The 27,740-nt window shown below is 50.5% G+C and overlaps 1 protein-coding gene across 2 annotated transcripts in view; it reads left to right on the top strand.

The window, feature by feature from the left end:
• The window catches only part of SLC9A4 (solute carrier family 9 member A4), a 75,052-nt gene extending 67,777 nt beyond the window's left edge, over positions 1 to 7,275 (top strand). For both annotated transcript variants that reach the window (XM_070429774.1, XM_070429773.1), the window contains one exon: positions 4,547 to 7,275. In XM_070429774.1, the coding sequence (XP_070285875.1) occupies positions 4,547 to 4,893 (347 nt within the window). In that variant the 3' untranslated portion in view covers positions 4,894 to 7,275. The remainder of the gene's footprint in view (positions 1 to 4,546) is intronic.
• Positions 7,276 to 27,740: the final 20,465 nt, after the last annotated feature.

Below are 27,740 nucleotides of genomic sequence, written 5' to 3'. Positions count from 1 at the left end.
CAACAGGTCGCCCTGGCTAACCAGGCCGCTGCTTGGAAAGCACTTCCTTCCTCCCTCCCTTTGTCTCCCAGAGGCAGAGCAGCCCTTGCTCTAGATGTCTGGGAGCTCCCTGCTGGTTTGAGGGGTCTCCACATCCTCTTCCCAGGCTCCTTTGCTGTTGGGGTTCACCTGGTACCACAGGAACAGAGGTCCTGCCTGGACAGACTTCTATGCCTGAGACCGCCAACGACCAGTGCAGGTTGGGAGATGAAGGGGCTCTGGATGGAGTGGAGAAGGCTGTGGAGCGGAGAAGGGACTCAGTGCCACAGAGCTGTGCACCTAAAATTGGTTAAAATGAAAAAGGCTAAATGCTAAATTCTAGGTGATGTGTATTTACCACAACTGACACCAGACCAAAGCACGAGGGGGGCGTGGGGAAGGGCTGCCCTGGGTCTCGGTCTGCACCTGGGGTTCCGCTCTCATCCCAGCAGGAGGCTCGTCCTGCCCTGAGCAAGGCCCTTCCCTGTTTCTCCTTCATGAACCGCCCGGTGCGGGTCCAGATGCGAGGCTCTCCGGCTGGCAGAGGGAAGAGCAGATGTTCACATCTTACTGCTGAGGAGACTTCTCCACAACCCTCTCCTGGCACTGTGCTCTCCCTGCCCTCCCCTCCCCCTGGCACTGTGCTCTCCCTGCCCTCCTCTCCCCCTGGCACTGTGCTCTCCCTCCAATCCCCTCCCCCTGGCACTGTGCTCTCCCTGCCCTCCCCTCCCCCTGGCACTGTGCTCTCCCTCCAATCCCCTCCCCCTGGCACTGTGCTCTCCCTGCCCTCCCCTCCCCCTGGCACTGTGCTATCCCTCCAATCCCCTCCCCCTGGCACTGTGCTATCCCTCCAATCCCCTCCCCCTGGCACTGTGCTATCCCTCCAATCCCCTCCCCCTGGCACTGTGCTCTCCCTGCCCTCCCCTCCCCCTGGCACTGTGCTCTCCCTGCCCTCCCTTCCCCCTGGCACTGTGCTCTCCCTCCCCTCCCCTCCCCCTGGCACTGTGCTCTCCCTGCCCTCCCCTCCCCCTGGCACTGTGCTCTCCCTCCAATCCCCTCCCCCTGGCACTGTGCTCTCCCTCCCCTCCCCTCCCCCTGGCACTGTGCTCTCCCTGCCCTCCCCTCCCCCTGGCACTGTGCTCTCCCTCCAATCCCCTCCCCCTGGCACTGTGCTCTCCCTGCCCTCCCCTCCCCCTGGCACTGTGCTATCCCTCCAATCCCCTCCCCCTGGCACTGTGCTATCCCTCCAATCCCCTCCCCCTGGCACTGTGCTCTCCCTCCAATCCCCTCCCCCTGGCACTGTGCTCTCCCTGCCCTCCCCTCCCCCTGGCACTGTGCTCTCCCTGCCCTCCCCTCCCCCTGGCACTGTGCTCTCCCTCCCCTCCCCTCCCCCTGGCACTGTGCTCTCCCTGCCCTCCCCTCCCCCTGGCACTGTGCTCTCCCTCCAATCCCCTCCCCCTGGCACTGTGCTATCCCTCCAATCCCCTCCCCCTGGCACTGTGCTATCCCTCCAATCCCCTCCCCCTGGCACTGTGCTCTCCCTGCCCTCCCCTCCCCCTGGCACTGTGCTCTCCCTGCCCTCCCCTCCCCCTGGCACTGTGCTATCCCTCCAATCCCCTCCCCCTGGCACTGTGCTATCCCTCCAATCCCCTCCTGCTGGCACTGTGCTCTCAATTCCCTCCCCCCCCACCACCCCCCCCCACACTGTGCTCTCCCTCCACTCCCCTCCCCCCGCACTGTGCTCTCCCTCCCCTCCCCTCCCCTTTGCACTGTGCTCTCCCTCCCCCCCACCCCCCGCACTGTGCTCTCCCTCCCCTCCCCTCCCGCTGGCACTGTGCTCTCCCTCCCCTCCCCTCCCCCTGGCACTGTGCTCTCCCTCCCCCCCCCTCCCCCTGGTACTGTGCTCTCCCTCCCCCCCCCCTCCCCCTGGCACTGTGCTCTCCCTGCCCTCCCCTCCCCCTGGCACTGTGCTATCCCTCCAATCCCCTCCCCCTGGCACTGTGCTATCCCTCCAATCCCCTCCCCCTGGCACTGTGCTCTCAATTCCCTCCCCCCCCACCCCCCCCCGCACTGTGCTCTCCCTCCACTCCCCACCCCCCGCACTGTGCTCTCCCTCCCCCCCCTCCCCCTGGCACTGTGCTCTCCCTCCCCTCCCCTCCCTGGCACTGTGCTCTCCCTCCCCTCCCCTCCCCTCCCCCTGGCACTGTGCTCTCCCTTCCCCCCTCCTCTTAGCACTGAGCTGCCTGGGTGTGGGGACGATGGGTGTGCAAATGGGCCAGAGAGCCGTCCCCACTCTCCTTCTGCTCCAACCCCCCCCCCCCCCCCGCCCACTTTCCAAGGAACTACTTTCTCCCATTTTGGACAGATTTCATGATTTAAGTTGTAAGTCACCTGCCCAAGCCTCTTTCTAGTGCATAGAACCCACTTTCTGATAACCAGACAGTGGTCAGGAGATGGCAAATAGAAGCTGCCCACTGAGGAAGCACATGCTGGAAAGGAGTGGTTGGAAGCCAGGAGAGGCGATTGGGGAGGGGAGAGAGAGGGAGGAAGGCTGAGCGCTGGGGGCAGACACATCAGCTGTGTTTTCTTAGGTGTTTAGGTAGTGTTCCAAGCACCAAAGAATCAAGGGGATCTCTGGTTCCAGGCCAATCGTAGAGCACAAATTAAAGAGCAGTCATTAAAAATGAACAAGTAGTCCTATATAATAAAAGGCTCATATGCAAATCAACCAAACGGCAGAACAACCAGTCGCTATGACATGCACTGACCACCAGGGGGCAGACACTCAATGCAGAAGCTGCCCCCTGGTGGTCAGTGCGCTCCCACAAGGGGGAGTGCTGCTCAGCGAGTGCAGCAGCGGTGCGGGAGCCTCTCCCACCTCCATGGCAGCACTAAGGATGTCTGACTGCTGGCTTAGACCCGCTCCCCCATCAGTCAGACATCCTCCAAGGGCTCCCGGACTGCAAGAGGGTGCAGGCCAGGCTGAGAGATCCCTCCACCCCCGCATGAATTTCATGCACCAGGCCTCTAGTATATGATGTTTTCTTTATTCAAAGCCTTGATTCCAGCTTTCTGTCTCCCTCAGCTTCCAGGCAACCTTCCCAGGATAAATTGGTCACATTTGGGGAAAAACGTCATTGAACAGGGCACTTTAAGATTTTGTGATGTCCCATATGCTAACCACACTTGGTCAAGTGTAAGCCTGTGTGCATGTTAGCTCTAGCTCTGGGGATTTTGTTTTTTGTCTTGCTTCTTAAAAGGGAGAAGAAAGTGGGAGAAAGAACTTGATTTCAGGTTTAAATAAAAGGCCTTAAAATACCTCAATTCTCAGGAGGATATTTAAAGGAAAATAAATGTCTGAGGTTAAAATTTTGAGAAAATGAGAATTAAAGATCTTGTGAAAAATACCCTTTGAGGATGTGTGCACAGCAAAGGAAAGGCCATGTCCTGGGCACGTTGCAGCTCTTTGTGAGGGCGGCCATGGGTCCCCAGTGGCTCTCCTCATCTCCTGATGCAGCTGCTCGGACCCACAGGTGACATTGTAAGGTGACAGCCTGGTGAGGGGGGACAGACAGACAGGCTCTGCTCAGGCCTGCCTTCATTGCGTGATGCTGAGAGTCACTTAACCTCTGAAACCTTCACCTGTGAAATGAGCATCATACTCTTTCTCATCACAAAGGGTTACAATAAGGATTCAATGGCATAACAGGGGTAGGGTGGTTAGCACAGTGGCCGACACAGAATATGTTTCCCGTAAATGGACTGTGTCCTCAGTGTCATTGCCATTGTGTGCCAGCCGCGTTCTGTTTCTCTTCTTCCCTCTTTTGAAATGAGAGCATCCAGTCGTAGTTGCTTTGCCACACATGGCTGTCTATGTGCTCGCTCCTTGACCCTGTTTCTCTGAAATTGGGTAGTTAAAGGTTAAAAGGGAAGAAACTCAGATTTAATGCTTTCTGGCAACACTGATTAAAAAACAGGCCTAGCTAAAGACAGTCATTTTCATATCACATTGCCACGTACCCTTCAGTTTAGCATCAGTCTGTGACAACACAAAGGAACAACTGTTCTGATTTTGTAAAAAACACTCCCTACTTGCCTGGAGGAGACAAGCTTGATACGCATGTTTATGACACTGCACATACAGCTTCTCCAGTTGATCCTTGAACAACTCAGGTTTGAACCGCGTGGGTCCACTTACTAGTATATGTGGATTTTTAAATAACTATGTAAATTTATTTTCTCTTCCTTATGATTTTCTTGACGACATTTCTTTTCCCTAGCTAACTTTATTGTAAGACTGCAGTTCCTGGATTTTTGACTGTGCAGGCAGTTGGTACCCCTCATCCCCATGCTCCTCAAGGGTCAACTGTGCTCTGCTCTCCCGCTGGGGTAGCAGACCTGAGGGGGAAGGTCATGCCGATAAGAAAGTTGAGTGTCCGAGCTGGACCCTCCAATAGGACTGCTTCGCGCTGAGCTCTCCCCTCTCTGACCTGGTCTTGCTCTGACCTCTTCTCGTCATGATTTCTAGATTCGGACAGCAGTGATTCGGAACTCTCCTTCATCATGTTCAACGCACACTCTCCAACACGGTCGCTTCAAGAGAGACAACGGACACAACAAATAACCACAAGGAAGAGTTTAAACAGAGGAGGGAAGCCGTCCGGCTCTGGCTATCAAACAAGTCCAAGCCAAGAAGAGCATGTTGGCCGGAGCAAAAGGGCTTTGAGGCCCAAACCGCTGTTTCACACCGTGGATGAGGAGCGTGAATCTGGAGAAGAGAGTGGGGAAGAGGCCTCAGCCCCGGGCGCCAGACAGTCAGCTGAGCACAGGAGGGAGCGCCGCAGGTCCTGCAGCCCTTTGCTCCGAAGGAAATAGTCGTGTTGTGCACAGGGTTGCTTGCGCGCTTTGCCGGAGCCATCGCCCTGTTGTGTGGGTGGAGGGTTTTCAGAATTCTGAAGAAAGCTACTGAGTTTGCTTTTTTGAAGCTGTGAGTCAGGCATCTGTAAGAGGCAGGGGGTTTCGGAGGACAGGGAGCACTAACTTGCAGGCGGTGCCATATTCTTAGCTGGTATACTTTGTAGATGCTTTCCTGTGAGTCAAAGACCTTTATCACCCCAGAAATTATTCACTAAGAATTTCTAAGAGTGTGTGATCCATTTAATTTATTGAGATGCAATGTGGTTGGTAATTTACCTTCACAATATGCACGTACAACTTACAGTCAAGGTAGCCCTCAGAGGAGCCCTAGAAATATTCTGACCCAACTCCGTGAGGTTACAAATGAGGACATCTTGCCCAAGGTCACGTGGTGAGTTGCTGCTTCACAAGCTAATTGACCTCCCTCCCAGGAGAATGCATTTGATTTTAATTTTAATACTCACTATTCAGGAATTATGGGGAGAGGTAAAACTTATCATAGCATTGCTATAGTTAATCAGTAGCAACAATAGATACAGATAAAGAATTAATCTACAGACAATGAGCTTGTCTATATTATAATTAGAATATTTCTTTCAAAAACAAATATTAGAAACAAAATAGCCATAATCAGGCTTTAAATAGCAATTATATACCAGGTATTTGTTAGATGTGCATTTTTAAGGTATGATATTTTGCCCTAAGGATTGAAACTATTCTCCAATTTAATTTTCCATCTTCATTGACCCCAAACTTGACCTTGAACCTCACACTCCAGCTCACCAACTATGTTAGATGGCTTTATCTTTCCTTCCTCTTCTCTGTCTTCTGGCCACCGAGATATTTAAGATTTATGAAGTACTATTTATTGTGCCAAATGGCTAATCTATAAAGATAAATTAACCATCTGTTCTTTATCGATGCTATTTTTGACATCTCTGAGCATCACCAACGGACTTAACCCTGTGCATCTTTCAAGGCTGCCCAGCTCCCCAGAGCCTTGTCCTCTGGTGTTACCCCGTGCCAGTGGCTGATGAAAATGCAGGACTTCCCACAGGTTTATAATTTGTGAATGGCACTCACTCAGGTTCGGCTGCAGTGGTAGAAATGGCAAAGGAACCATTTGTCTTTCTTCTTCTGAATCTAAAATACAAGACTGCTTCCAAGTTGTCTAAATATTTGCATCTTAATAAAATTGTATACTACCACATACTAGCAATCAGCCCAAAGGGACAAAGCACATATAAGACCCAGGGATCTCTGGGCTTTTCTTTTTATTTAAACAAACCAGCAGTCAAAGTCACACAAAAAAACCTATGGCCCTGGAGAGGGTGTCAGTGAGTTACTACCCTTAAACTGTAGATGGACAGACAGAGACAGAGGGGGGTTGTCAGAAATCACCTTTCCAAATCCACATGCAGGCCGGTTCTTGAGAGGTGGGCCTGGTCCCTCACTGGACTTTCCACACACGCCAGAACCCGTCCTGCGGAGGCCCTCCCAGGGCTGCCCCGGGGCTGCGGGGAGTCACCTGACTGTGCTATGGAATGTGGAATTTATGAAACTGGTGCAGAAGTGACAGTCGGACACTGTGAGGGTCAGGAAAGAGCCTTTAATTAAAGCAGCGTTGCTGGTTCAGGGGAATTAGATCCAGATCCTGAACCGCCTGGACAATGAGATTTTTCTCTATATATATTGAAGGGGTTAAAAAGAACAAAACAGGGCAGAGAAAGATTCATTGTGCTCTGCAGATATCCTGCAGAAAGCTTGCAGCCTTGAGCACAGCATAGCTCAGATAACCAGGAGACACCTGGCATAGGAGGAACTAAGGACAGACCAGGCCCGTCTCCCACATTCTTTCACAAATGGAGTTAATTACCGGCTAGCAAGAGAGTGCAGTAGAAAGCAGGTTACTGGGACAATTTCAGATTGCTAGCCCCCCGAAACTGTCTCATTTTCCCTATCAACTACAGTTCTTCTCAGAGAGTCTGGCTCCATTTGGGAGACGGTTAGGCTTCGAGAGTAGATTGGAATGTTCTCCTTTAACTGGTGGAAGCCATAATGGAGTTGTTTTTCCAGAGGACTTTGCTCACCTAGACACTGTCTGGTCAGGGCTGCCCATGCCTGAGACCTTCCTGGAAGGCACGGCGGGCGAGCAGCACGCAGTCCTGGTGGCTCTGGTAGACTCGGAGAGCTCGTGGTGGGCTGGCCTCTTTGTTTTTCATCCAAGATGGCTTCAAAATGCAGTGTGATCTGATCTTCGTTCCTTTCGTAACTCGGGATGACTTGAGGGTATAACAGGTGCCCGAGGGATGCTCTAGATTCCCAGGACAAGTGTTTTGAGCAGACACCACACAACTCAGCAGCGAAAGGTTCCTCTGGAGTGCTGAGGAAGATCTGGCTCTTCTTCCTTCCTCGGCTCCGGGAGGGCTGAATCCCATGAGGGGTGCTCTCTGCGCCTGCTGCTCCGGGCCTGCTGCTCCGGCCTGGCTGCTGCTGCTCCGGGCCTGGCTGCTGCTGCTCCGGGCCTGGCTGCTGCGGGCCTGGCTGCAGCTGCTCCGGGCCTGGCTGCAGCTGCTCCGGGCCTGGCTGCTCCAGGCCTGGCTGCTCCAGGCCTGGCTGCTGCTGCTCCGGGCCTGCTGCTCCGGGCCTGGCTGCTGCTGCTCCAGGCCTGGCTGCTGCGGGCCTGGCTGCAGCTTCTCCGGGCCTGGCTGCTGCTGCTCCAGGCCTGCTGCTCCAGGCCTGGCTGCTCCGGGCCTGGCTGCTGCTGCTCTGGGCCTGGCTGCAGCTGCTCCAGGCCTGGCTGCTCCAGGCCTGGCTGCTCCGGGCCTGGCTGCTGCTGCTCCGGGCCTGGCTGCTCCGGGCCTGACTGCAGCTGCTCCGGGCCTGGCTGCTGCTGCTCCAGGCCTGCTGCTCCAGGCCTGGCTGCAGCTGCTCCGGGCCTGGCTGCTGCGGGCCTGGCTGCAGCTTCTCCGGGCCTGGCTGCTCCAGGCCTGGCTGCTCCGGGCCTGGCTGCTGCTGCTCCAGGCCTGCTGCTCCAGGCCTGGCTGCTCCGGGCCTGGCTGCTCCGGGCCTGGCTGCAGCTGCTCTGGGCCTGGCTGCTGCGGGCCTGGCTGCTGCTGCTCCGGGCCTGGCTGCAGCTGCTCCAGGCCTGGCTGCTGCTGCTCCAGGCCTGCTGCTCCAGGCCTGGCTGCAGCTGCTCCGGGCCTGGCTGCTGCGGGCCTGGCTGCAGCTTCTCCGGGCCTGGCTGCTCCAGGCCTGGCTGCTCCGGGCCTGGCTGCTGCTGCTCCAGGCCTGCTGCTCCAGGCCTGGCTGCTCCGGGCCTGGCTGCTCCGGGCCTGGCTGCTCCAGGCCTGGCTGCTCCGGGCCTGGCTGCTGCTGCTCCGGGCCTGCTGCTCCGGGCCTGGCTGCTGCTGCTCCAGGCCTGCTGCTCCAGGCCTGCTGCTCCGGGCCTGGCTGCAGCTGCTCCGGGCCTGGCTGCTCCAGGCCTGGCTGCTGCGGGCCTGGCTGCAGCTGCTCCGGGCCTGGCTGCAGCTGCTCCGGGCCTGGCTTCTCCAGGCCTGGCTGCTCCAGGCCTGGCTGCTGCTGCTCCGGGCCTGCTGCTCCGGGCCTGGCTGCTGCTGCTCCAGGCCTGGCTGCTGCGGGCCTGGCTGCAGCTGCTCCGGGCCTGGCTGCTGCTGCTCCAGGCCTGCTGCTCCAGGCCTGGCTGCTCCGGGCCTGGCTGCTGCTGCTCTGGGCCTGGCTGCAGCTGCTCCAGGCCTGGCTGCTCCAGGCCTGGCTGCTCCGGGCCTGGCTGCTGCTGCTCCGGGCCTGGCTGCTCCGGGCCTGACTGCAGCTGCTCCGGGCCTGGCTGCTCCGGGCCTGGCTGCTCCGGGCCTGGCTGCAGCTGCTCCAGGCCTGGCTGCTGCTGCTCCAGGCCTGCTGCTCCAGGCCTGGCTGCAGCTGCTCCGGGCCTGGCTGCAGCTTCTCCGGGCCTGGCTGCTCCAGGCCTGGCTGCTCCGGGCCTGGCTGCTGCTGCTCCAGGCCTGCTGCTCCAGGCCTGGCTGCTCCGGGCCTGGCTGCTCCGGGCCTGGCTGCAGCTGCTCCGGGCCTGGCTGCTGCGGGCCTGGCTGCAGCTTCTCCGGGCCTGGCTGCTCCAGGCCTGGCTGCTCCGGGCCTGGCTGCTGCTGCTCCAGGCCTGCTGCTCCAGGCCTGGCTGCTCCGGGCCTGGCTGCTGCTGCTCTGGGCCTGGCTGCAGCTGCTCCAGGCCTGGCTGCTCCAGGCCTGGCTGCTCCGGGCCTGGCTGCTGCTGCTCCGGGCCTGGCTGCTCCGGGCCTGACTGCAGCTGCTCCGGGCCTGGCTGCTCCGGGCCTGGCTGCTCCGGGCCTGGCTGCAGCTGCTCCAGGCCTGGCTGCTGCTGCTCCAGGCCTGCTGCTCCAGGCCTGGCTGCAGCTGCTCCGGGCCTGGCTGCTGCGGGCCTGGCTGCAGCTTCTCCGGGCCTGGCTGCTCCAGGCCTGGCTGCTCCGGGCCTGGCTGCTGCTGCTCCAGGCCTGCTGCTCCAGGCCTGGCTGCTCCGGGCCTGGCTGCTCCGGGCCTGGCTGCAGCTGCTCTGGGCCTGGCTGCTGCGGGCCTGGCTGCTGCTGCTCCGGGCCTGGCTGCAGCTGCTCCAGGCCTGGCTGCTGCTGCTCCAGGCCTGCTGCTCCAGGCCTGGCTGCAGCTGCTCCGGGCCTGGCTGCTGCGGGCCTGGCTGCAGCTTCTCCGGGCCTGGCTGCTCCAGGCCTGGCTGCTCCGGGCCTGGCTGCTGCTGCTCCAGGCCTGCTGCTCCAGGCCTGGCTGCTCCGGGCCTGGCTGCTCCGGGCCTGGCTGCTCCAGGCCTGGCTGCTCCGGGCCTGGCTGCTGCTGCTCCGGGCCTGCTGCTCCGGGCCTGGCTGCTGCTGCTCCAGGCCTGCTGCTCCAGGCCTGCTGCTCCGGGCCTGGCTGCAGCTGCTCCGGGCCTGGCTGCTCCAGGCCTGGCTGCTGCGGGCCTGGCTGCAGCTGCTCCGGGCCTGGCTGCTGCGGGCCTGGCTGCTGCTGCTCCGGGCCTGCTGCTCCGGGCCTGGCTGCTGCTGCTCCAGGCCTGCTGCTCCAGGCCTGCTGCTCCAGGCCTGCTGCTCCGGGCCTGGCTGCAGCTGCTCCGGGCCTGGCTGCTCCAGGCCTGGCTGCTGCGGGCCTGGCTGCAGCTGCTCCGGGCCTGGCTGCTCCGGGCCTGGCTGCTCCGGGCCTGGCTGCTCCAGGCCTGGCTGCTGCTGCTCCGGGCCTGCTGCTCCGGGCCTGGCTGCTGCTGCTCCAGGCCTGCTGCTCCAGGCCTGCTGCTCCGGGCCTGGCTGCAGCTGCTCCGTGCCTGGCTGCTCCAGGCCTGCTGCTCCGGGCCTGGCTGCAGCTGCTCCGGGCCTGGCTGCTGCTGCTCCGGGCCTGCTGCTCCGGGCCTGGCTGCTCCGGGTCTGGCTGCTCCAGGCCTGCCTGCTGCTGCTCCGGGCCTGGCTGCTCCGGGCCTGGCTGCTCCGGGCCTGGCTGCTCCAGGCCTGGCTGCTGCTGCTCCGGGCCTGCTGCTCCGGGCCTGGCTGCTGCTGCTCCGGGCCTGGCTGCTCCGGGCCTGGCTGCTCCGGGCCTGGCTGCTGCTGCTCCGGGCCTGCTGCTCCGGGCCTGGCTGCTGCTGCTCCGGGCCTGGCTGCTCCGGGCCCGGCTGCAGCTGCTCCGGGCCTGGCTGCAGCTGCTCTGAGCCTGGCTGCTCCGGGCCTGCTGCTTCAAGCCTGGCTGCTCCGGGCCTGTCTGCTGGCCCCCTGAGCAGTCTATCTGCTTCGCCAGGAGCAGATTTGCCCTTTTATCTTTAACCTCAAAAAATCAGACACATAGCCCATAGAATCTTAATTTTCTCTTTAAGTTGTTTGTTTGCTTTGCTTTTTGTTTTATCAAACCTATTTGCATTGCTAGGCTGAATGGTTTTGTTTCCATGAATTCTGAAGTTGGATAAAGTAGCGTTTCCTTGTATTCATCCTATACAGAGGCTTTCCACCTTAAGGTTTTTCACATGTTTTCTGGTGCTTATGGTCAATGTTCATATTCATCTTCCCCAGCCGTGACATGCTGCCATGGGCACCACGCTCATCTTCAATCTCCTGCTAACAGAAACCCTGGCCAGCAGTTGCAGGGGGATCTACTAGGACAAAGTGGAGATGAGATACTCAGCATTGCTCATGAAGGCCATGTACTTCTGTTTTCTCTTCTTGGAAATGTTAAAGGGTCATGGGAGGTAGGGCTGGAATTACCACCTGAATTCAGTGATAGAGTGACCGTTGCTATATGGCAGGTGCTGCTGGGGCAGGTGTGTGGCAGAACTCAGCTCTTCAGCTTAGAGAGCTGGTTTCAGACCACAGGGAAGCCCTCAGACATCCTTGCCTGTTTGGATGCCTGCCACTCAGATCATTTAGATTTTAAAATCAATATAATTATTCAGAGCTCAGACTCTGAAGTCAGGCCACTCCTAGCTGTAGGGCCTTAGGCAACTTAACTATCTTCCCTAAGCTGAAAATTACTGATTAATATTCTAAGGTATTAATTTTATCTACATCATAAAATGATAACAAGGATTAACTAAAATAACATGTAAGATTCTTAGCTCTGTGCTTGTTTTATGCTAAGAGCTGGATGACTAACAGCCTTAACTATTTAGGCTAAAATATTTACTCCTGAGAAAAGGTGTACAGGGATTGGATAACATGCAGAGGCATAAATAACAGAAATGGGAGACTTTTCTGAGAGACATTGGATTGTCGTAATAGAGGACACTGGGGGCCTGGTGAGAGGATGTGGCAGAAACAGAAAGCACTGAAACATGGCATGTCTCTACCAGCACCCATCAGTCCACAGCAAAACCAGAGGTGAGGTCTGAATATAGATGCATGTTTTTCAATCCAGCTTGTTTATTTCTGTCCAGTTCCCTCAAAATCATTGCATTTCCTACGTTGGGGACAGTTACCCTGGTGTCCAATTTTAACCACAGTTTATCTCCAAAGAGACCATGAATTCCCACGCCCTTCCTCGGTAACCCACGCAGGCCAGTCCAGGAAGGGGTGCTCCTCCGGCAGGGCACTGAGCGTGCGGCTCCACTCCTCAGCTCCGGGTCTGCTCCAGAAGAGGCCTTCCCTCAAAAAGAGTGATTTTTTAATGTATGGATATGAAGTAGAGGGATACATTTTCAAGAATTTTCAGCATGGAAAAAATAGCTTCTAGTTATGTTTCATAACTTTCTAAAATTAGGAAAAGTAATTTTTTAAAAATAAAGTCAATAAATATGTGTTGGTGTTGTCTAAGGTTTTTGCAAGTATATTTCATCCACAAATAAGATAGGTGGCTTATTGTAGACTAGAGGCCCGGTGCAGGAAATTCGTGTATGGGTGGGGTCCCTAGGCCTAGCCGGCAATTGAAGCATGAGCGTCTGGCGTGGAAGGGCAGGTCCCAGCTGACCTCTGGGCTCTGAGCAGCACCCAGGCCCTCAGGCCCCCACACGCCCCCCTCTGCCTAAGTCATGGTGCCCAAGTCCCCAGGCAGAGATGTGGTAAGCTGGACACTGCGGGCCCGGGCGCAGCATGGGCCTCTGGGCCACGCAGCAGCTCTGCATGGTAGCCGGGTGGGTAGCACACTCTCTCCCAGCTGGCCTCAGCAGACCGGCTCCTGCTCGAACCCACAGTGAGCCTGACCGGCCCCTGTGATCCCAGCAGCAGCAGCCCTGCTCACCCAGAAGCCCGTTGGGGCCAGCAGTGCCTCCACTGCCACCCGCTGCCAGTGCCTCATCACTGATGCCCGCCATGCTCTGTGCCACCCCCTGGAGGTCAGCGCACACCATAGCAAGCAGTCAAACTCCTGGTGGAACTCCTGGTCAAGGGGACAATTTGCATATTAGGCTTTTACTCTATAGGATATCTTCTATTGATTTCAGAGAGGAAGGGAAAGGGAGAGAGGGATAGAAACATCAATGATGAGAGAGAATCATGGATTGGCTGCCTCCTGCATGTGCCACACTGGGGATCAAGACCACAACCCGGGCATGTGCCCTGACAGGGAGTCAAACCTTGACCTCCTGAGTCAGGTCCATATTCAACCACTGAGCCATGCCCGCCAGGCTCTTATTCTCATTTTAAAGGAGAGAGAATTAACACTCCAGAGGTCTACTTGCCCAAAACAGCCAAGTTACTCAGTGGCAGAGTCAGAGGAGGGAGGGGGACTTGTTCCTCTGTGTTAATCGGTTCAACCAGGCAGGCGGGTGGACAGACACTGTCTCTGGCTCTTCAAGCGGCATTTCCTTGAGGCCTTCCGATTCCCCGCATGACCCCCCACCTGCCCTACCTGCCATCAGAGCTGAGGAGGGTGGAGGATGAGAAGGACTTGGAGGGGATGTGGGAGGGGAAGGGAGGGGCAGAGCTGGGAGCACCACAGACCCCAGTGGGAGTTAGAGGCAGAGATCTGGATGCTGACCGCCCTGTCCCAGCATCTCAGGAGCATTTCTTTCTTCAGAACCACCACAAGCATTGCCTTAGGCCGTGGGACTTGGGCTGGTCTAGGCCGTTCTGTTCTGTGGTGCGGGATCCTCTCTGTCCGGGAACTGGAGTCGGGGATTGGAGTCGGACCCCCTGGGCAAGCCTGTTGCATTGGACCCTGAGCCCTTTTGTGTCACGGGTGACCTGGGTTCTGGGCACAGCTGATCTGTGTGTCCACAGGGAGCTTCATTTTCCTAGTTTTCAACGTTTGCTTTAAATAATACTGTACTTTCTGTTTTGTTGTTTTGTACCAAAAATAAAACCATTTGCTTGTTTCCAATAAGTACTTGTCACCACTGAAGAGAGCTTGGGGGGGAGGGGGGCCGTGGAGGGATGAGGGCTGCCGACGGGAATGACCCGCCTCCTGGACCTCAGGGTGGGAGGCTGGTCGTGAACACTCCACGTCTCTCGCGTGGAGTCACACTAAGGGCTGGGTTTACAGCCAGACCGTCAAAACGACAGGATCTGACCCAGGCCCCGCCGCAGCTGCCGGAGACCCTGCCTTCCCCGGGGGAGCGGAGCATGGGCCTCCTCTCCCCCCTGCCCCGCCCACATTGTCCCTCATGCTCTGGCTTCCCTCCAGCACACCCCAAAGCCACCACCTCGGCTCCCACCGTTTCCACGGTCTCCGCATCACCCAGGGAGGGTGCTGTCACCTCCTGCTGCCTCCCCGCTTCCTCTCCCCATCAGTCTGCTCCTAACACAGGAGCCAGAGGGTCTGTCCCCACTGTGTCAGCCCAGCGGGCCCTCACCTACAGCCCCGGCACCTCCCCCTGCACTCAGGGGATGCCAGGTAGTCACGGGCCCTCCATCCCTGCAGGATGTACCCCCCGCCCAGCCTCAACCTCCTTCCGTTGGCCTCTTGCTTGTCCTGCTGCCCCTCCGTGGGCTGCCCCTCTGCCCAATGCCCTTCTCCAGGCGTCCCCCTGGCTCTCTTCCAACCGGCCACTTCCCCTCGGCGAGCCTCCCTTTGCCCCTCCCTCCCAGAGCCCCTGTGTGGCTTCATTCCCATGTTTTCATGGTGCCCATGCCCTCTAACGGCTACACCTCACGTCTGTCCGAGGCTGTTTCCTCCCCGCACCCCTGTCCTCTCCTGGCTGAACGCACGCTCCATAGGACGGGGCAGCCGGCTCCCTGCTGCTCTGCAAATGGACAAATCGATTCAGTGCAAGATGCCTGGGACACAGCGGGTGCCCAGTCAGTGACATGGGTGCCTAAGATGCTCAGGCAGCGGCATTAGGTGTGAAGGCCATGGGAAGGCAGACTCACTGGGAGCCGAGGGCCGTGAGCTCTGGGCCAGCACTCGGGGCGGGCCGTGGGAGCCAGGTGTTTGTTTTCTCGAAAGAAGGCAGGACAAGGAGAATGGAAAGAAGCAGTGTGTGTTTTCCCTCAACTACTTAAAAGCTGATGATCTCATTCCATTCTGAAAGCTGTGAATAGAAACCCTTAGATCAACGCTGTGAGGCGGGATCTGGCATTATCTGAGGTTCCGTGGAGAGTATGTGGCCTTCGCCCACAAGGATGGTGCTTAGTAACCGCCAGCTTTTGGTGCTGTGATTCGTGCTCTGGTGAGGGGTGGCCTGCGGGGTCAGCCTGCTGTGGGAGCTCCTCTCACCTCGGTGAACGGAGAGGCTGCTCCTGCTGTGGGAGCGCCACGCACTGACCACCAGGTGGCAGCTCCTGCATTAAGCGTCTGGTCAAACGGTCATTCTGGTCATTCTGCCGTTCCGTCTCTGGGCTTTTATTATATAGAATTTTAATTTCTCCTGACTGAACTCTGTCAAGCTGCTTATTTCTAACTCCTCCTGGAAAGCCCAGGAGCGCAGGCAGGAAGCATCCTCAGGACACCAGTCACTGTTCAGGGCTAACCGAGCAGTAAGTCAGGAGAACAGACAGCTGCCTGCGACAGTGCTGTTCTCGCCTTTCATTAGCGAGTGGCATGTTGTTTCATCTCTGCACAATATTTGATTAATAAGTTTTTTCTGAGACACTAATGAGCTTCCAAGCCAGGAGCGCTCACGTAAGTAGGAAAGGTTAGCAATAAAGTTTCCCACTGCCTGGCCTTCTTCAAGTTAGGGTTTGTTCAGCAAGTAACTGGAACCAAGTATAAACAACCAAGATGATCATTATTGTTTCCAGGCACAGAAATACAGATCTCAGATGGAATTGGATGGTCCTGAAGGCAAGGTTTACACTCTGTGTCCAGGGATCAGTCTTGAGTAGAACAGTAATAACAGCCGGCGTTACAGAGCACTTGCTCTATGCCAGGCATTACTCAAAATGCTTCCCAGGGACAGTGCAGCCTCACGCCGTCTGAAATGACAAGAGGCAGATTTAGAGAGATTAAGTAACAGGTGCAAGGTCACCCTGCTACCAAGGAAGACCTTGGAAACCAGGTTTGTTTGGTTCATAACCACCAAACTAAACTGTCTCCCTGAGAAGAACTGGGAAATTAATGACTCAGATCCACATGCTTCTTCCTCGCCTCAGAAAGAACCTGTGGGAAGAGCAGAATCTCCACCGACCAAGAAAGAACTTTGTTAGAAAATGAACAAATCAATTCAGTGCAAGACAATGAGATTTCAAAAATATGATTTTTCAACTTAATGGATGACCTAAAATTAGATGATGATGGGATTGATCATTTGTGTAATGAATACTATTTTTAAGACAAATAAAATGTATTCTGTCTGATTATATTTATTTATTTATTTTATTAAATGTATTGGGGTAATATTGATTAATAAAATTACATAGGTTTCCAGTGTATAATTCTTTAGTGCATCATACATATGTTGCATTATGTCAATAATATGTTGTTTTCAAAAAACGTAGTTCTTGGTGATCAAATGAGTTCTCTGTGGACGAAAAAGAAGGCCATGTGCTAACCTGATAGCTCAGGGGAGGCCTGCATGGCGGTCTTGCAAACTCACAGACCTAAGTAACCACAAAGGGTAGTCTGAAATTAAACTTTAACTACAAGCAGTTATAGTGGGTAGTCATGTCCTAGACCATCCACTTTACCTTCCCTGATAAAAGTCAATGTTTACCTTAACTGAGCCTATTGTCTTTTTGCATCTAGGATAACATCCTTGTGAAATGTCCAAGTAACTTGTAACTTCCCTGTTTCCAGACCCCTCAGGGCACAACCAAATGCCCTGGGCGCCAGGACAGAGACCACAAATTCCTTCATTGTTAACCTGTTAATTGCTGACTGTTAACTATCGTGCACCCCCCTAATATCATAGGGGTTTTCCCCTCCCTCCCCTTTGCTTTCTCCCACCTCCCTAATCTATCACCAGTGGATTTCATGTAACCCACCTTTGTCTCCTCCTTGGATTGTCATGTATAAAACAAGGTGAAAACCGCCATTCTCTGGCGCATTATCCCAACCTGTTGAGGTTCTGCTTCCCCGCAATTGTCGACAGTTTGGCTCAAATAAACTCACAAAAATTCTTTACAGGTTTGAATGTTTTTATGTTAACATCTCCAAGCAGACAAACTCCGCAGCCATGGGAGCTTGGAAACACCACACTGTGAAGGGTGCTGACAATGGAAATACAGCTGACAGTCATTGAGGGCAAAGACCACGGCCTTGACTGGGGAGGCTGTGGGAGGCTGGTCATGAACACTTTTTCATCAAAAAAGCCCTGGGGCCGCGATGCTGCATTAAATGGACCTAGTAAGTCCCAAGTGGTCAGATTGTGGCTGAGCACGCCAGGGCCAGTTCTTCCAGGGCTTCAGATTCTCCCCAGGACTCAGCGAGTGTTGTCACCTGGCGGTACCACCTATCTGGGGATGACCCGGCAGCTGCCTCCTCCAACAGAGCGACAAGGAAGAATTCAGAATTAGAAGGCTGGGTTGGAGTACCAGCTCCATCCCTCGTGCGTGCCTGATGCTGCCCCAGCTCTTTGACCTCTCAAGTTAGTTCATATCACTAAGTTGAGGGTAGACATCTACTCTACCTACCTCTTGAAGTGGTTGTGATTCTGGAATGAGGTCAAGAGTTGAGCAAATTCAGAAGTAGAGAGCCATGCTCCAGTCTTGAGCAAACAGGAGGTGTTGGTGGCTATGGCAGAACTTGAGGAGGGAAGGGGTAAGAGCGTGTCTAACCTCCCCAAGCTGCTGGGGCAGTGATTTCCCACCTTTCTCATCTCATGGCACATAAACTAATTACTAAAATTCTGCACTACATCAAAAAATATACTTTTGGCTGATCTGACCAAGAAAAGGTATAATTTTGATTCACTCACACTGGATGGCTATTGTTGTGTTGGCTGTTGTCATTTTTTTATTTGACAATCTAAGGGGAAAGGTCAGTGCCCCTGACTAAATAGTCAGGTGTTGCATGTTTTAAAAACACATGCAGCACACGGGTTGCAAATAGTCAGTGCAGAATAAACTTACTTCTGGACAGTCAAGGTGCTGGCATAGTTTGTCATTGGGGGGTGGGCTCTGGAGTCAGACTGACTATGCCCTGGGAAAGCATATTCTTTCTAAAAAGCAAAATCACGATTTTTAGAAATAAAATAAACATTTGTTAATGAAAGATCAGTCGGGGCTGAGAACCAGGTATTATAGGCTTTATTAGGAGAAAGACCTGCTGGGCTGTCTCGCAACGGGAGAGCAGCGGCCCGGCAGAGGTGAGCACTCCTTTTGAAGGGAGGAATGAGGAAAGAACGAGGGCTTGGGGTACTCGGTGGGTGCTGATAGGTGATTCAATGTATCATCCATATAAGGTACAGAATTGGGCCTCCTGGTATTTCCGGGCTGCAGACCGCGTCATGATTACCGTTACTCCACCCGCCACTTCAGGGAAGGGGTGATCTATCAGTTAAAAATTGTGTTTAACTCGTTAATTAATGAGGAAACCAATACAAGGTTTTAAAGGAGAATTCAAAATGCATACATGTATAGGTAGTAGGAAATGTTAAAATGAAATTATGCTGGTGGGGGCAAACACGCTTTTAACACAGTGGGAAGAGAAAGCGATTGTCTCCCCTCCTGACAGAACCCACTTGCATGTCTATGGACAAGAATTATTTGCAATATGATCAGTTTTCTCAAGCTACTGAGTTGTAATTTAAACAAATAATTTAAAGACAACGCCTAAAACAAAGTGCTTAGAGCAGGTTAAAATGAACAGAAATGAGAGAAAGTGACTGCATTGTTTTGTCCTTAATTCCCATCTCTGAAAACTGAGCGCTACAATGCAGAAAGCTCCTGTTTCGCTGGCAAGGGGATCGCCTCATCCTGAGGATTGCCTGCTGCTAAAATTTGCATCTAGTTTGACTCCTTTGTGCTTGTTTTTAATAGATTTGCCACTTAAAGAAGCCACATACCATCCCGGCCCAGCTGATTCACAGAGTGAGATCTGCAGTGGCCTTCATCCATTTTCACTGCCTTTGTCGGCAAATGTCTTAGGATGCATTCATTTAGCTATATGTTCAAAACCCTTCCTTACCCCATGAATTGTCTTTTTGTTTGCTTTTAAACTACTTCCAACTTTTGCAAAACTCTTCTAAAATTCCCAAGATTCCTTCCATTCCATTATTTAGAATACATTTCATTTAACGTGCTGGATATAATATTGGTTTAGGATGTGGTATCAAATAACAGCTATAATTTAGCTAAGTTACCATAATAAATAAGTGATGCATGTAAAACCCCAGGCAAAAATACATGCAAAATCTATGAGGCCCAAATAAAATAAAATAAGAAACATCTACCCTTATTTTTTATTTATCCAGGAACGTGTGTGTGTGTGTGTGTGTGTGTGTGTGTGTGTGTGTGAGAGAGAGAGAGAGAGAGAGAGAGAGAGAAGAAACTAAGGTACTAACAATATTTTCTTTGTGAAACTGGTTCAGGGAACTCTGACCTACTCCTTGAATGAGATTTCTGTGCAGGCCCGTTGACCCTATAGGGATTGGGTGTGAGATAGGAAAGATAGCAAATATGGACAATGTTCCTCGTACTTCCTAAAGAGAGGAAGCTGTTTAATTGTTGACAGCACTGCTAAAACCGAACCAGTAATTTTCCATTTGTTTTTGCTACCTTTCAAGATGAAAAACAAATAAAATAAAATAGCAATGAGCTCTTTGGTACAAGACAATACATTATGACCTGACTGGAACTTGCCTGGCCCTGGGATCACCTGCCTGAGTAGACTTCTCCGCTCAAGGTCACACAGCTCCCAGTTCTGCACCACTTGCTTCAGTTGACCTACCTTTTTCTACCACTGCTTCAATTTCTTATGTGGGTGCTGGGATTAAGAGAAAAACTTTCTAATATCAGAAATTGTAATGTAGACAAAAGTAATAAAAAGACTATAATTAGTTGAAGGGTATCCATCACCAGCTTCAGTGAATATTAATGTAAGACCAACTTCACTTCAGCTGTGCCCTCCACATCTTGGCATCTCATCATCCAGATTATTTTATGAAAAAATCTCAGAGATCACATCAATTTATCTGTGAATATTTTAGTATTCATCACTAAAAACACAGTATTTTGAGAACCAAGCTAAAAAAAATCTGTTAGCACTTTACATAGAGATTGACTAGGATTTGATCAGAGTTAAAAAAATTAAAGATTAAATTAATATATAATGCTTATTTTTTTCTATATGACAGCTGTGCATAAAACATACAACCCCTTTGAAAAAACAGAACAATTTTTACATCCTTGCATGTGTTCTTTCTTTATCCCAATTCCTGCTTCTCTACTGTGCCCTGTGATGGCCCATGTTCTAAATTTTACTTTTATTTTTCTATGTTTATGCTTTTATTCCAAATGTGTGCATTCTTATATGATATATTGTTCCACTTTGTTTATTTTCAAACTTTATAAAAGTGGTGTTATGCCATAGGTAGTCTTTTGAGACTGATAATTGTTTACTACATATTATGTTCCTAAGATGCCTCTATATTATTAAAGTTAGCTGCAGTTCTTTCATTTTTACTTCTGCATAATATTCCATTATGAAAATACACCACAGTTTGCTTACCATGTCTAAAAACTATCCAATATTCTCTAGGAAAATACAATTACTAAATTATAGAGTATGTGAACAGTAAAATTTAAAATATAGTGCCATATAGGACAGAAATTTACATAAGCATTAAAAGTGTGTTAGTGTTCTTGTTATTTCATATTTATACTATTATTTGGTATTATTGGACTTTTTCCCCTCTAAAATAAGTAGTGTACCAGATCATTTTAGAGAAAATTATGAAAATCGTTGGGACAAAATTAATAAGGACTTAAAGTTAGAAGATAGACAGAAATACTCAACATAATCCTATATAATAAAGAGCTAATATGGAGATGGTCATCACGGCCTCACATTGTCACACCCTCACACCATCACGCTGTAACTGCTCAGACACCAACACTGGGGAGAGAGGAATGGGGACCAGCCAGGCACAAATGAGCTCTCAAGAGAGGAATGGGGAACAGCCAGGCTGCAGCCCAGGAGAGGGACAAGCCGCCCGCCCCATGGTCCCGGGTACCAGCAGCTGCTCCTGCGCCTGGGCCTGTGGCCCAGCCTGGGAGAGGGACAAGCCACCCACCCCGCAGTCCCAGGCTCCAGCGGCTGCATCTGTACCTGCGGCCCAGGAGAGGGACAAGCCACCTGCCCTATGGTCCCAGGTGCCTGCGGCTATGGCCCGGGCAAAGCCACACGTCCATGGTCCCCTGCAGCTGCGGCCTATCCCGGCGAAGCCAGCCCAGGTCCTGAGTGCCTGTGACTGGCCGGAGGAAGAAACCCTGGGTCCTGGGTGTGGGTCAAGGTAGAGGCAGTTAGGGGCAATCAGGCCAGTAGGGGAGCAGTTAGAGGTGATTAGGCAGGGAAGCAGAGGTGGTTAGGGACGATCAAACAGGCAGAGGTGGTTAGGGATGATCAGGCAGGCAGGCAGAGGAGTTAGGGGCAATCAAGCAGGCAGGCAGGCAGGCAGGCAGGCGAGCGGTTAGGAGCCAGCAGTCCCAGGTTGCGAGAGGCAGTTGGACATACCCTGAGGGGTCCCGGGTTGAAAAGGGGGTAGGCTGGGCTGAGGGACCCCTCCCCCATGCATGAATTTCATGCACCGGGCCTCTAATAAATATAATAATTCTTCCAGAAGGCATTTATATATTTAATAAAATTTAAATAGAAATCTAAACATATTCAATGTATAGAGATTTTAAAGTTTTAAATTTAAAAGAATATTTTAAAATTCATAAAAATGCAAATGCTCAAGAATCAATAAGACACTGAAGAAGAAGGAAGAGGAGAAGGAGAGGGAAAGAGAACTTGCTCAGTGAGAAACTCTATCTTCAACTTGTTCGTCAAAAAGAATCAGTACCAGACACAGACCCTGACCAGGGTAAGGAGTTCCGCGGGTTTGCTGGCGCCAGGAGATTTGAGATTTGGATTTTGTGATTGCGGAGAACTGAGACTAAAGGGGGCATCCTGAGGAACTGATCAGACCATGCAGTGCCCATAAGAGAGGAGCGTTTCCCAGACCATGCAGTGCTGGTAAGAGGAGCGTTTCCCAGACCGGTAAGAGGAGCGTTTCCGCGGCCGGCCGGCGTTTGTCTGTTTCTTTGTTTTCACTGAACCCTGCTCATAGGACAGTTCGGATACAGACACTCACCTGTGCTGAAGAGAGGGTGAAGGTGCAGACGAGGGGAATCTGGGGAGAGGCTGAGGAAAGAGGGGGAGCCGGAGGAGGTGGCAGCGAATTGAGTGCTGAGACCCCCCTGGGCCCAGGACTGGGGCAGCCATTCCTCCAGAGGGTGGAATTCCTCCCCCCAGCCCCCCAGGCAAGGAGCACAGCCACACCCAGATTCCACCCTGTATGAGATAAAGGACTAAAACAAGCTGATTAGACCCTGGGAGTTACCAGGGTCTGGCCTATAGAGGGATTTTCAGTCCCACCAACAACACAGAGCAGGGTAAGGATTAAAAAAGGATAGAGAAGCTGTATAGCCTCAGAGGCCAACCCAAACACACTGCCACCCAGAGGCTGAGCCACAAACTGACTCTTAGGGGAATACAAATTAAGGCAGACTGGATCACAAATACGGCCTGCTTTAAAATCAGGACTGTGATTTACAACACGGAGGAACAGTGTAATGCAGGCAAATTCAACACTCTCCTAAATACCTGGCAGGACTAAGGCGAACCAGGCTGAAGAGTAGAAGAACCGAAAGACCATCACTACTGCAAATTTTTTCTTTTTCTTTTTCTTTTTAATTTTCTCACCTTTTTACTAAGAAACCAATTTTTTTTTTCTCTTTTTCTTCTTTTTCCATCACCTGATTTTACCCTTTCAATTACCACATTTTTATTTTTAACCAGTATTATTACTCCTACCATTTTACCATTTTTTAAAGTGCCATTTTATTTTCTCTTTATTTTCTTTTGGGATTAGTGTTCTCCATTCTATTTTCATCGCTCCTTTAGCATTAATTTTCCCTATCTCAATTCCACCTCTTTGCTAAAACCCTCTTCCTTACTTTTCCCCTTTTAGTGTCCTGTTTCTCTTACCCTATTCCTGCTCCAGACTTTCCCAATTCCCTCTTTTTACCCCCTGTCTAATTCCACCCTACTTATATATCCTATTTCCAATCTACTGCTCTAAATCCTTATACACCTATTCTTTATCCTTCTTCACTTTCCAACCATTTTTTTTTCTCTCTTATCTTTCTATTGTTTTCTTGATTGTTGAATATATTGGGCTTTTTTTTTTTTTTTTTTTTTTTTTTAATTTGTTTGTTTGTTTTGTTTTGTGTTTTTTCTTCTTTTTTAGGACTGGTTGTGAGGTTGTTTTTCTTTTTCTTTTTCTTTTTCTTTTTTTTTTTCTGCTGGTTTTTCCCTTCCCTCCCCCACCCCACCCCAGTTATTTTTGTGCTTCTGTTTTCCCTTACCCCTCTGGATATTATTGGTGGTTTGTAGTTTGCATTCATCTCCAGGGATCTGTTGCTGGAATTTGTTGAGATTAGTGGCAGTTCTATTGGAGTTTGCTCCTCATACGGGGAGTCGCTTCCACACTTCTACTTCATTCTCTTTTTTCGCTCTCTTTTTTTCCCCCCTCTTTTTTCCCAATTCTATTTTTGCACTCCTTTTTTGTTTGTTTTTTTCTTATTTTTCTTTTCTGTTCTCTCTTTTATCTTCTTCTCTTCTTTCTCCCTTATCCCCTAATTCTCTTAATTCGGGTGGTCACCTTTATTTGGAGTTATTAATATTGTGAATATACTTGTGTTCAGTGCCTGGTACGTTGTGCCTTGCTCTGTTGTATTTTGTGCCTTTAAATCAACGCAGCAGATCCAAGCAACAGCAGCCCCCTGATCACCGCAGCCTCCTGATCACCACAGCCTCCTGATCACCACACCCTCTGTCTGTGGAACAGCAACTGTACGTGAAGCCTCCCCCCACCAGCCAGAAGAGCCAACACAGCTGTGAACAACACCCACCAGAGGAGCTGCTGCCAACTGGAAAGCAGCTGCTACCGCAACCGTCTGAGCAGCAACCACAACCCAAGGAGCCCCTGCCACCCAGGGAGCAGCCACTGAACACCTCAACATCTACATATGTCAGCGAGATCAAACATGGGTAGGCAAAGAAACCCCCAAAGGAAAGAAAAGGAGGACTCGCCAGAAAAGCAGCTAAGTGAGACAGAGATATGCAACATGACGGAAAAAGAATTCAGAATAAGGTTCCTAGAGTACATGCACCACATGTTCAAGAAGCAAGAAGAAACAGATGAAAAACTCAACTACTTATGCAAGAAGCTAGAAGAAACAGATGAAAAAATCAACAACTTAAGTAAGTCCCAAGAAGAAATGAAGAGTGACATAGCTTCAATAAAAAACTCCATTGAAAGTATCAACAGTAGACTGGGAGAAGCGGAGGACCGAATTAGTGAATTAGAAGACAAGGAAGCAAAACACACTCAAACTGTACGGCAAATGGAGAAAAAAATTAAAAGACAGGAGGAGAGCCTAAGGGAGCTTTGGGACAACATGAAACGAAACAACATACGAATAATAGGGGTGCCAGAACAACAGAAAGATGAACATGGATTAGAAAACCTATTCGAAGAAATAATATCAGAAAACTTCCCTGAGGTGGGGAAGAAAAAAGTCACACAAGCCCAGAGAGTCCCAAACAAGGTGAACCCGAAAAGACCCACACCAAGACACATCATAATTACCATGGCAAATGTTCAGGATAAAGAGAGAATCTTACAGGCTGCAAGAGAGAGACGGAAAGTAACATACAAGGGATCTCCCATTAGATTATCAAATGATTTCTCAACAGAAACACATCAGGCCAGAAAAGAATGGACGGAAATCTACAAAGTGATGCAAAGCAAAGGACTGAATCCAAGAATACTCTATCCAGCAAGGCTATCATTCAAAATTGAAGGGGAAATAAGAAGCTTCACAGACAAAAAAGGGCTAAGGGAGTTTATCACCACCAAGCCAGCCATGCAAGAAATGCTAAAGGGACTGGTGTAAAAAGAAGAAATATCAAGCTCAGAAAGAAAACAGCCACACACACACACACAAAAAGAAATGGCTACAAACAAATACCTTTCAATAATAACTTTAAATGTAAATGGACTAAATGCTCCAACCAAAAGACATCGAGTGGCTGAATGGATAAAAAAACATGACCCATACATCTGCTGTCTACAAGAGACCCACCTCATTAGAAGGGACTCACACAGACTGAAAGTGAAGGGATGGAAAAATATCTTTCACGCAAATGGAAAGGAAAAGAAAGCTGGGGTAGCAATACTTATATCTGACAAAGTACATCTCAAAATGAAGGCCATAACCAGAGATAAGGAAGGCCACTTCATAATACTAAAGGGATCAATACAACAAGAAGATATAACCCTGGTAAACATATATGCACCCAATGCAGGAGCACCCACATACATAAGAAAACTTCTGGAAGATATCAGGGGAGAGATCGACAACAATACAATCATAGTAGGGGACTTTAATACACCACTGACATCACTGGATAAATCCGCTAGACAAAAACTCAGCAAAGAAACAGCAATCCTAAATGACTCACTAGATCAGATGGACTTAATTGACATCTTCAGAACACTTCACCCCACAGCTGCGGAATATACATTCCTCTCAGGTGCTCATGGGACATATTCAAAAATAGACCACATATTGGGTCACAAGCAAAGTCTCCACAAATTCAAGAAGATTGAAATCATAAAAAGCTTCTTCGCAGACCACGATGGCATAATGTTAGAAATAAACTACAATAAAAACAACCCAAAATACTCAAACACTTGGAAGCTGAATAGCATGTTATTAAATATTGATTGGGTTACCGATGACATCAAAGAAGAAATTAAAAACATCCTGGACACTAATGACAATGAAAACACAACAATCCAAAACCTCTGGGACACAATGAAAGCAGTCCTGAGAGGGAAGTTTATAGCTCTACAGGCCTATCTCAAAAAACAAGAAAAAATGGTAGTCAATCATCTAACTCTACAACTCAAAGAATTAGAAAGAGAGCAACAAGAAAACCCCAGAGTGAGCAGAAGGAAGGAGATAATAAAGATTAGAGCAGAAATCAATGAAATAGAGACCAAAAAAACAATACAGAAAATCAATGAAACCAAGAGCTGGTTCTTTGAAAGGATAAACAAGATTGACAAACCCCTAGCCAGGCTCACCAAGAAGCAAAGAGAGAGGTCCCAAATAAACCAAATCAGAAATGATAGAGGCGAAATAACAACAGACCCCACAGAAATACAAATGATTGTTAAACAATACTACGAGCAACTCTACTCCAACAAACTGGACAACCTGGAGGAAATGGACAAATTCCTAGAAAAATACAACATTCCAAAACTCAATCAGGAAGAATCTAAAAACCTCAATAGGCCAATAACTATGGAAGAAATTGAAGCAGTCATCAGAAAGCTTCCAGCAAACAAAAGCCCAGGGCCAGACGGCTTCACAGGGGAGTTCTACCAAACATTCAAGGAAGAACTAAAACCTACCCTCCTCAGACTACTACAAAAAATTCAAGAGGAAGGAACGCTTCCAAGCTCATTCTATGAAGCCAGCATCACCCTAATACCAAAACCAGGTAAAGACATCACAATGAAAGAGAATTACAGGCCAATATCCCTCATGAACATAGATGCCAAAATCCTCAACAAAATCTTAGCAAATCGGATCCAGCAGTACATCAGAAGGATCATACACCATGACCAAGTAGGATTCATCCCAGAGATGCAAGGATGGTACAACATCCGTAAATCAATAAATGTGATACATCACATAAACAAATTGAAAGAAAAAAACCACATGGTCATATCAATTGATGCAGAAAAAGCATTCGACAAAATCCAACACCCATTTTTGATAAAAACTCTCAGAAAGGTGGGAATAGAAGGATCATACCTCAACATAATAAAAGCCATATATGACAGGCCCACAGCCAACATCATACTCAATGGACAAAAACTAACACCATTTCCCCTAAGAACAGGAACAAGACAGGGATGCCCACTCTCACCACTCCTGTTCAACATAGTACTGGAAGTATTAGCCATTGCAATTAGGCAAGAAGAAGGAATAAAAGGCATCCAAATTGGAAAAGAGGAAGTAAAACTGTCCTTATTTGCAGATGACATGATATTATACATACAAAACCCTAGAGACTCCATCAAAAAGCTACTAGACTTAATACATGAACTTGGCAATGTAGCAGGATACAAAATTAACCCCAAGAAATCTGAGGCATTTCTATACACCAACAGTGAACTTTCAGAAAGGGAGATCAGAAAAACAATCCCATTTACCATCGCACCAAAAAAATTAAGATACCTAGGAATAAACTTAACTAAAGAGGTTAAAGACCTCTACTCAGAAAACTACAGGACGTTGAAAAAAGAGATAGAGGAAGACATAAACAGATGGAAGAACATACCATGTTCTTGGATTGGTAGAATCAACATCATTAAAATGTCCATACTACCCAAAGCAATCTATACATTCAACGCACTTCCCATTAAAATACCAATGGCCTTCTTCAAAGATCTAGAACGAACTCTCCAAAAATTCATCTGGAATAAAAAAAGACCCCGAATAGCTGCAACGATCCTGAGAAAAAACAAAGTAGGTGGGATCTCAATGCCAGATATCAAGCTGTATTACAAAGCCACTGTTCTCAAAACTGCCTGGTACTGGCACAAGAACAGACATATAGATCAGTGGAATAGA

Source organism: Myotis yumanensis, unplaced genomic scaffold (genome assembly GCF_028538775.1).
Source record: "Myotis yumanensis isolate MYYU_CA2020_CCGP unplaced genomic scaffold, mMyoYum1.0.hap1 SCAF_11, whole genome shotgun sequence".
NCBI classification, from domain to species: domain Eukaryota; kingdom Metazoa; phylum Chordata; class Mammalia; order Chiroptera; family Vespertilionidae; genus Myotis; species Myotis yumanensis.
This window is presented reverse-complemented; position numbering and strand designations above follow the sequence as displayed.